The sequence below is a fragment of the Bicyclus anynana genome, chromosome 26 (assembly GCF_947172395.1).
Source record: "Bicyclus anynana chromosome 26, ilBicAnyn1.1, whole genome shotgun sequence".
NCBI lineage: Eukaryota > Metazoa > Arthropoda > Insecta > Lepidoptera > Nymphalidae > Bicyclus > Bicyclus anynana.
Genome location: NC_069108.1, coordinates 3,984,346 through 3,994,612, shown reverse-complemented (window position 1 = coordinate 3,994,612; position 10,267 = coordinate 3,984,346). Strand labels below are relative to the sequence as shown.

General features: G+C 35.9%; 2 protein-coding genes across 2 annotated transcripts; one reads left to right on the top strand and one right to left on the bottom strand.

Moving 5' to 3' along the window:
• Positions 1-1,485: 1,485 nt before the first annotated feature.
• LOC112050931 (ADP,ATP carrier protein) lies at positions 1,486-3,439 on the bottom strand. Its single transcript, XM_024089345.2, has one exon. It carries the CDS (start codon positions 3,216-3,218, stop codon positions 2,313-2,315), a length of 906 nt encoding a protein of 301 aa, XP_023945113.1. The 5' UTR covers positions 3,219-3,439; the 3' UTR covers positions 1,486-2,312.
• Positions 3,440-4,977: 1,538 nt separating this feature from the next.
• LOC112050936 (transcription initiation factor TFIID subunit 10) lies at positions 4,978-9,676 on the top strand. Its single transcript, XM_024089351.2, has 2 exons — positions 4,978-5,297; positions 6,742-9,676. Exons 1-2 carry the CDS (start codon positions 5,128-5,130, stop codon positions 6,959-6,961), a joined length of 390 nt encoding a protein of 129 aa, XP_023945119.1. The 5' UTR covers positions 4,978-5,127; the 3' UTR covers positions 6,962-9,676.
• The last annotated feature ends 591 nt before the right edge of the window (positions 9,677-10,267 follow it).

The window sequence follows — 10,267 nt, the reverse complement described above, 5'->3', positions numbered from 1 at the left end:
GGATTGACAGTATTTATATATCAATGTATCCAAAAAAACCCTTAAAAAATAATTTTGAAAGCCAGGTTAACTTGCAACTTGCCTAAGAATTCTGGAAAATTTAATTTGTATTCCTTGAACATTTTTAAGTCAATTTAATATTAGATTTTCTAATGCAGTGTTGATAAATAAACTTTCTTCCATTAACACTCAAAAATCTCCTTTTTAAAAACAAACTTCTTTATAAATGCTGTATCAAGTAGCATTTGAGACAAATGAACCCAAACTTTTCAATGGGCAGTGGCGTGCATAAGGTTTTTAACCAGGGTATGCACTATATATATATTGGAAAATTCCTTGTACAACTATGTATTCTGTGGTCCAACATAGATTTGCGTTGAATCCTCACTGCTTTTTGTATCTTTGATGCAAGCCACTGTCAACGGGTCAATCTGTGCCACTTTCATCGCGAGATCAACTTCATGCTATTGTAATATTGCAATTATCAAATTAATCATTAACTGATGATATAAATTTACTTATACCAAACTACCGGACTCGGTCAAGCTTCGGTTTGACTTTTTTTCATTTCCTCTCTACCCCTGAATTAATTTGTTACAAAAAATCTGATAAATGAATAACCACTCAACTGATTGTATGTAAACTTCACTTATACCAACTACTAAATAGTCCGAACAAAGCCTAAACATTTGGTTTGGATATGTGAGCCAGTTCTTGAGTTATAAAATTACAGCAAAAAATGGCATTGTTTTTATATAAATAAATAGATTTAAGATCAATCCTGCTAATTTATTTTCCAAGATATGACTTAGTCACAACTTAAATAAAAAAACTTTAATAAGTAGGTAAAAAAGTATTTCTAAACGGATGATACTATTTATGATTATTGTTATAATTTTATTACCATTCTATTTTAGCATCAGATGTAAAGAAACAATTATTATTTCTAAAATCATCAATATTAAATTTATTCAAACATAATAAAAGTGCATAAAGATTGGTTTTCAATAATGCTAGCAATAAGAGGATTTGATTTTAATTATTATTGATAATAAAGTAATTAATTTAATGAGTAATCATTTTACTAAGAAGATATTGAATGCTCATGATGAAATGTTAATATTATATAATAACTAATAATCCATTGTTAACAAGTTGCATTACTAAGCTACTTAACTTTTTTTTGCATAATAAAAATAACATCCAAAGAATGAACAAGCAAGTTTACTGCATACTAAAAAATTCTGTGTTATGTAACTTTGATGTAAGATTAAAAGTAATTTCTGTGCCTTTTTGAGGATTACTGTCCCATTTTGATAAAATTCGATTTTTTAACTCAATCTTGTAGTTTGAGATGTCAAATGAACTTAGTAGGGCGCAAGAAAATTTAAAAAAAATATGTTTTTAATATGGCTGTTAAAAAAAAAGAAGTCTAATAAACAAAACTTAGTAGGTAACAAAAAATTATGAAATAAAAGACTGAGAAACATTTAATATTTTAATCTCTCGTACTGCATGAAGTTTTCCTTACAAAAAACTCACACCGAGGGAACAATTCACATAGTTTAATGCAACACACACTCCTTGCACGCACACAAATATGTTACCTACTAAGTCACACACATTTTGCACTTCTTGACTCAAACCAATCAAATTCTTGACTTAAAATTAATTGTTAGTGATTAATAAAGTAACTGTAACAGACGAATGACCTTTACAAGGTTGGTAGGAGTCAAGATTCACAAAATATGGGCTCAAACAATGGATCACTAGAAGTAGAGCAGTTCTGTTCGAAGCACACTTGCACCACATCCTGGCAGGTTATATAACAGCTGCCACAGTCACATGATTGAAGATAGTTCACAGCAAATTGAATACAAGCATTACATAACTCACTATACATTTTTATATCACTCCCTTTACATTATGTTCATATCCAGGACAAATATGTTCTAAATAATGAAGAGGTTATAATAGATGTCATGCAGCCTTGGCCTCAAATGCCAACACAAATGAGGTCATTATGTAACTGTCAGTAGACAAATAGAATTATAGAAAGAAGTCTATTTCAAGATCAATAACTGATTTCGAATTTAGAACACATTTTAATTAAGTTAAAACTTCAAACACTGGGCGTTTGTTAAATTATGTAACACTTGCGACCTAACTTTAATGAAACGAAAAATATATGGAATCATTTTTATTTAACTAAAAAATAAGTTACTAGGTTCGTTTTTTTTGTGTTGATCCTAAATACTTAATACATGATTTCAGGGGAGTGGCTAGGCGTGATTCAGAATCACAATCGAAACCTAACCTAGGAGCTTCTTGATTTCGTCGTACAGCACCAACACGAAGGCGCCGCCGGTGCCTCTGAGCACGTTGGAGAAGGCGCCCTTGAAGAAGGCGCCGCCTCCCTCCGTGCGCGCGATGGTGGCCCAGCAGTGCAGCGTGCCCTTGTACAGCACCTCGCTCTTGGCGCGGCCCGACTGCATCATCATGCGCCGCCGCACCGTGTCGAAGGGGTAGGAGATGATGCCGGCCACGGTGGTGACGGTCTGCGCGATGGCCCAGCTGATGACGATGGGCGTGTTCTTGGGGTCGGGCAGCATGCCGCGCGCTGTGTCGTAGAAACCGAAGTACGCGGCGCGGTAGATGATGATGCCCTGCACCGACACGCCGAAGCCTCTGTACAGGCCGGCGAGCCCATCAGACTTGAAGATCTTGGTCAGGCAGTTGCCCAGACCGGTGAACTCGCGCTGGCCGTCGCCCTTGCCGACGTCGGCGGCGAGCCGGGTTCTCGCGAAGTCGAGCGGGTACACGAAGCACAGCGAGGTGGCGCCGGCGGCACCGCCCGACGCCAAGTTGCCGGCGAAGTAGCGCCAGAACTGCGTGTTCTTGTCGACTCCTCCGAGGAACACCTGCTTGTACTTGTCTTTGAAGGCGAAGTTGAGCGCCTGCGTGGGGAAGTACCTGATGACGTTGGCGAAGTTTCCACGCCAGAACGAGATCAGGCCCTGCTCTTTGGGAATGCGGACGAAGGCGTCGATGATACCTTTGTAGCGCTGGTCCTCGGCGATCTGCTTGCTGACGTGCTGCACCTGCAGCAGCAGCTTGACGCGCTCGATGGGCGCTACGGCGGTCTTGGACACGGCGGCCGAGATACCGCCGGCGAGGAAGTCCTTGGCGAACGCGACTGGATCTGCGAGGTTCGACATTTTGTACGGTCTATGTACCTCGCGGGCGTGAAGTTGGAATCTGCGAGCTCACACGCGGAATGAAAGAATCACGAAACACGAACTCCCGATTTGTATTCAGGAGATATAAAGTAATTTCGTGATCTCGGGAGCACAGGGGTGGATGTGTGCCTTTTTTAAAATTCGATCGATCACGTTCTCTCGCAGTTCTGCCTAGAGGAGCGGCGCAAAAGAAGGAAGGGGTAGATGTTGCCAACCTAACACATAATTTCCACGAGGTCAGTGTAGTTGGCACGTTTTCGTCGATTACCTTTATATTATTTTTGTGTATGGCAACAATCACAAAGTTTTAAAGACTTATTAGCTCATATATTTTATTTAATACGAAAATACAAATGATATCAGGATTTTATAACTAAACCAACAAAAAAATTAAACTCTTTTTATCTGTTCGCATTTATCTCCGGAATTACACCACAGATTTTCATGCGATTCAAAATATAAATAAATACTTTGCTTTATCTGATAAAGTAAACATGAATTATAATAATATTTTGTGTTTCATCAAGATTAGATTTATAGAAATATGTTATTAGAAAAAAACACGAACTCTTCTCAGTCAATAACGTCCGCTTAAACTGTAATAAGAGTAAAATTCGAGTGTATTTGTTACATACAGTAATTGTACAAACACACGCTTAAATTTGTCTTGCCTTTATTACTCAATATCAGTACTTAAAACAAAATTACCAGAAATTGAATTGAAGCAATAAATTAACAAATAAACAAAATAACAACGAATTTTTAGAATTCCATTCCCTATGGCCCTTTGTCTGTTTGCGGTATTTTTTTAAATATTACTAAATTTATTTTCATGGAGTGTTACTTCACAGTTAGTAATAAATAGTGTGGAAAAAAAAATAACTCACACACTGACTATTCATCTTCACAGTAGTCAGAAATTATGTTAAAAGCATCTTCCTTTATATCCAAAATTGTAGACTTTGTACATTTAATTTTCCATTAAAATAAATCATTGAATATTGTACTAAACTATTTTATTTTCTCGCAATCGTAGTGAAAAGCAGAGTGTAACACGTGGGGCTAAACCCATTATAAACTCGGTTTCTAAAAATACCTCGTATATAATGGGTCTTTTTAGCCCCTTGGATAACAATCTACTATTATTAAGAATAGCTTCAAATAAAAAAAGTTTTTTTAACTCACCATTTTGTATTATTTACATCAATGCTCGAAATCGCTCAAACGCTCCTTATTCGATTCCACTTGAGTTTATGATTGCGATGCTTGTAATCAAGAGGAACAGGATAAATTGCGGTCGTGACCGTAATCATTGGAATCATTTAGTGCACCGTAGTCTTCAGATAGCAACATCTTGAAAATTTCCCTATAATCTGGGAAATAAAATGTAATAGTAACACCATACCATTATGCGTTATAAGCGTTCTGTTTCTGCAAACTTTGTATTTCAGGATTATATAACGTCAATGTTTCATTGAAATAAAGTTTCTCAACGATAAAATTATTACTTAATTTATCTATAAATTTTAAATATCTTTTACTTGGTAATCTGTCATTGCTTTTCAAATAGAAAAGAAATTGAAATTGATCACTACGTTAAATATTAAAGATCAAGCAATATCTAAACGTTATGCTAATGTCGCAATCGTTAAATATAAGGAAAATGCCCCGTCATAATATATTATGTTGGCACAATTGTGTTTTATATTCTGTATGGAAATGTCAAAATTACGAATGTTATTTTAATTTTTTTAATTATCTGCGAAGTAGGAATTTGCAAAGTAGGTAAAAAGCAAAACTCTTGAAAGTAAAAGAAGATATTGTATTTTTTTGTTAAAAAGTTCAGTCCAGTCTGGGATTGTTTTGAACGGAGTGCTTTAGTTATATTATGCAGATGAGTCGTATAGGTTCACCATCGGTCGGAATGGACGAGGATTCTGGAGCAGGTCATGCCCTGAGTGACTTTTTGCTTCAACTTGAGAACTACAATCCTTCTATACCAGATTCCGTTGTTGCATATTATTTAAACATGGCTGGATTTGAATCTCAGGATCCTAGGTATGTAAAGTCTTGGACTGAAAGCTTAGAAGGTAAAAAGGTGCTATAAACCTTTAATTTTCTATTATCCTTTGTACACTTGTTACTTTATGTATAAATATATAGATCCTTTCTTTTTCCCTATTGTTTCTATTTTAAGTCAAATTTCAAAACCATTCCAGACAAAGTAGATTTAAACATATAAAATGTATGTACTGAAAATTTGTGTGATTTTCCTGAGTAAATATTATTTGTATTTCAACATTTATAAATAGATAGGATAGATAGGGGTGGAGGTTTTTGATTTATTTACATTTACTTACATTACCATTTTACATATCTCACGTAAATTATAATTAAGTGTGTCATTATCAACCAAAGTTACTGACATACCATGGCGAGGTGCAAAACTGTAGTGACAATGGGCATGGCATATATTTCAAAGAGCCAATGGACGTTGGGGTCCCAAGGTGCTGGAATGGCGACCCTAGGCGACCAACATCGAGCGTTAGAGAGAGCCACTGGATGCAGGCAGCTCATGTCGTGTGGAAGTCCATGCAAGAGGCCAGTGTCCAGCAGTGGACATCCATCGGCTGTTAATGATCAGAGTAATTAAACAAGTAAAGAGGTCAATTTCATCTCTATACTAGTTTTTACACATCTTATTATCTCTTATTTATTAATTTTTTTTTTTTTCAAGATCAATAGTTTTTGCAGCGCTCACCATGTAAATAAAACTTTTGTACACCTTGGGTTACATTATGGGTGTTTCAGGAAGGATCCTTAATTTTTTTGAAAATAAAATATAGCCTATAGCTTTCCTCGATAAATGGGCTATCTATCACTGAATGTATTTTTAAAATCGGACCAGTAGTTCCTGAGATTAGCGCATTAATGAACGTGCTCTGAATTAAGAGTTTGTTTGTTTGCAAACAAACAAACTCTTGAGCTTTATAATATTAGTAAAGATTAATATTAATTTAGCATTTATATTATCTGTTTTTCAAGTATTTTCAAGTATGATTTTGTTTGTACTAAGTTGTGTAAGACCAGCTACAAACAAACTCAGTTCACCATCCAACTTTTTTTTCTTTTTTTATTCATTACAAGTTAGCCCTTGACTACAATCTCACCTGATGGTAAGTGATAGGGCAGTTTAAGATGGAAGCGGGCTAACTTGTTAGGAGTACAATGAAAATCCACAACCCTTTCAGTTTCTACACAACTGGAATGCTAAATCGCTTGGCGGCAGGTATGTCTTTGCCGGTAGGGCAGTAATTAGCCACGGCCGAAGCCTTCTACCAGTCAGACCTGAACCTATTAAGAAAACCTCAATTAACCAAGCCGGGGATTGAACCCAGGACCTATGGTTGTAAATCCACCGCGCATACCACTGTGCGATATACATTGTATTCATAGAAATTTTAATTCATGGAATGCTAAGATATTTGTCTCTATGTTTCAGGATGATAAGACTAATAGCACTGGCATCTCAGAAGTTTCTCTCCGACATTGCAAACGATGCCCTGCAGCACTGCAAGATGAGGACATCCAGCCAAATCAACCAGAGCTCCAAGAACGCCAAGGGCCCCAAGGAGAAGAAATACGTCATGAGCATGGAAGACTTGGTACCCGCACTACAGGAGTATGGGATATCAGCCAAGAAACCTCATTACTATGTTTGAAGCTTAAAAATAGTTTAATTATAGAGTTAATAATTGACAAACATTTCAAAAAAAGCTGCTAACGATCAAGTTGTTTGACAAACATGACTTTCTCATTATGCATTGTTTGACAATCACTTCAAAACAAAGCTAAGTGTTCTAATGGTTTGACATATAAACATGTTTGATTTAATAAAAAGTTTGAACGTTTACAGAGTCCCTAAGGCAAGATGAGCAAGCCTAAGATGTGTGCTGCAATATTGTCTACATATTGCTCTATTTTGTCTCTGTAACGAAAAAAAAATGAATGAAGCTTCTAGAATATAGGGCTTAAAACCCAAAATAAAAAAATTTTAGGAACCAGCATTTTTTTAATCAAATAAAAATTTTTTTTTTCATTTGCTGATAACATTAAGTAAGATTTGTTATCATGGCAACATGTTTGTAACAACAAATCACACCCTGACAGATTGTCAGTAATCTTCGCGTAGTAGCGTTCGTTTATGGCGTTTTTAAAGCAATTAAGGATTTTTTTTGTCTTTAAATGATTGTTTGTTTTAAATAGGTGTCAAAGGTTTTTAACTTGTTGTCGTAATGACATTTGACAATATTACATGACATTGACAGTTTACACTGGATATGAGTTTAATTCCAGGTGTTTTTGGTTTAATTTGTAGACAAGGGAGCGAAACAAAAAAAATATTTAGCTAATTAATGTGGGTTCCAAAAATTCTGAAAATTATTTACTCAACAGCAATTTGTTTCTTCTATCTGTAAAAAATACTATCGATTATAAATTATAATTAATGAAGGCCCATTTTGGGACATGTCCTTTAGCAAGGTCTATCTTGATAAATAACAAACTTTCTAGGTACTTCTAGAACGTCTTTTCTTTTCGAGAAGAATTATCTTCTCAGAATTTCAACTTTATGATATTTGCAAAATATTTTAGAATTTAAACTATCGTGAGTGTTATTCATTTTAATTGATCGCATTGCGGCACGATCTAAATTTGTATCGTGCCGCGATGCAAGAACCAGCTCATGACTAAGGGCCCCGTATGGGTTCGAAACTAGTCGGGCATACTCCGACCTAATATCACGTGAGTTTTAGCCGTGTTTCATAATCAATTAAAATTTGCAAAATAGTTCATATTTTTTTTCTAAGTTATACTCGCTCATTCTCATATTTACTTGATCTACAATTGCCTATTTTCATATCTGGTTACTAGGGTGCCTTTTTTTAAATGGTTCTGTTCCTCTGACCTCTATAACTATAACCACATACTCAGTAGAACCACAGTGGCGTGCATTTCATAGATGCATTAATGTTCTGCTTACCCTGACGACTTCTCACAAACCAGAAGTGCAGAAGGAATTTTCTTATTTGTATAATTTATAGGTATAGTGCATACCCTAGTTAAAACCTTAAGCACGCCACTGCACATACTCAATATTTTTGAATACTTAACATTTTTTTTATAGTTCTCCACACCTACCCTATTCTCTCAACAACTCTACCCTAGAGAGCTAGAACGTACTTGTACCGACTCGTAAATCTATGGCTAGAACAGATTCTATAATTCTATTTTCTATTTTGGTCTTTATTATCAACCTATAAAAATAAACAACAAATCAATTGACAAACTGTCATGTACATACTACAATACAATATAGAAATGTCATCCGGTGCTTACTGGTGGATATCATATAACTTGTTAGGAGGAGGATGAAAATCCACACCCCTTTCGGTTTCTACACGACATCGTACCGGAACGCTAAACCGTTTGGCGGTATGTCTTTGTCGGTAGGGTAACTAGCCATGGCCGAAGCCTCCCACCAGCCAGACCTCGACCAATTAAGAAAACATCAATCGGCCCTGCCGGGGATCGAACCTACCTCGACCTGTCATGTATATCCAACGCGCATACCGCTGCGCCACGGAGGTTGTCAAAGACTATAATAGGCCAGCTTGAACTAGCTCGCAAGTCCCTGACCACTTAAGAGGAGAGGAGGTTTCGTGCCACACTATATTCTCCGTTTCTTGGCTCCGCTGCCTCACTCCACTTCAGTGGACTGGCTAACTAACTAGCTGATTCAGCAAACACCTTTGCTATCAATCTTCATACAAATACATATGAATTAAATTGAAATTTCTGTCTGACTGGAATTAAGAATCTCTGTTTGTATGGGCAAATTTTTGCTATGGCTGAACCAATTTTAATGAAACTTTCACTGGAGGATAGAGGGGGTTATTTTTAATTCCCGCTGGATTTGTAAAAACTTAATTTCGGACTTAGCTGCAGGTGACAGATGGTATTAAATTTAATTAATCTGTCTGTAATGTTGTCAATAACTTTTGATTGTATACTCGGCGCTCCATCGTACGCTGAGTTTCCTGCCCGAGTGGGAAGCAGGCAGAGATGTTGTGTCGTCACGTTACTCGAAAGGACAATAGTCCTCCTCCAGTAGAGCGGTGTGTGAACAGATTGGGCAACAGCGTATGACGTCACTGTTTGGAGACTCATCAGGCATAGGAATATTCAATACCATGCTCTGCTACTTATGCGTGGGAATTGGGACATGAATAAACAGAGTATCATGCTCTATTTGTTAGGCTGTATTGTAATAGGAATAAATTAATTAGTCTTATTAACATATTTATGTATTATTGTGTCATACAATTATAACGTCTTATTAATTATAATGTCTTATTAATAAATACCTTATTAACATTTATGATTTTTTCTTTATTGATTTTATAATATTAGATAGATAGGTACATAGTAGGCACAGCTGGTGTTAGAATATCATTTAGGTTTTAGACCAACAGTTGATGATTACTCGTATGTTGACTACAAAATAAAAGTATCAGTAAATTAAACAAATTCTTCTTAAACTATTCCTTGTGGACTACGTAACCATAAAAATGGAACATCTATACTTACATATTACATAGATACATTTCATTTATTGCTTAGGTATACTAACTACCTGGAGGAGGCCTTCACCGTCAAGGGTTCGTCTTTTAAATAAAAGGGAAGATATAATAAATAAACATTTTAAAATTGTAAAATTACTTAATTTATCAATTAACAAATTAAAATACTTATTAATTTACAAAATTAATTGTAAATAAGAAGAAATAAACGGCTTTTTTATTTATTTATTTAAACTAACTACTACATAGTAGGGGAGCCGAAGGTAGCACGTCGTTTCCGATACAGTATCGAAATCTTCCGTCTCGCTCGCACGGGCCTAACGTGCGCGATTTTGCAAACGGATATGCTCCTTGCACGCATGCGTATACGTTTCGTTTAATTCACAA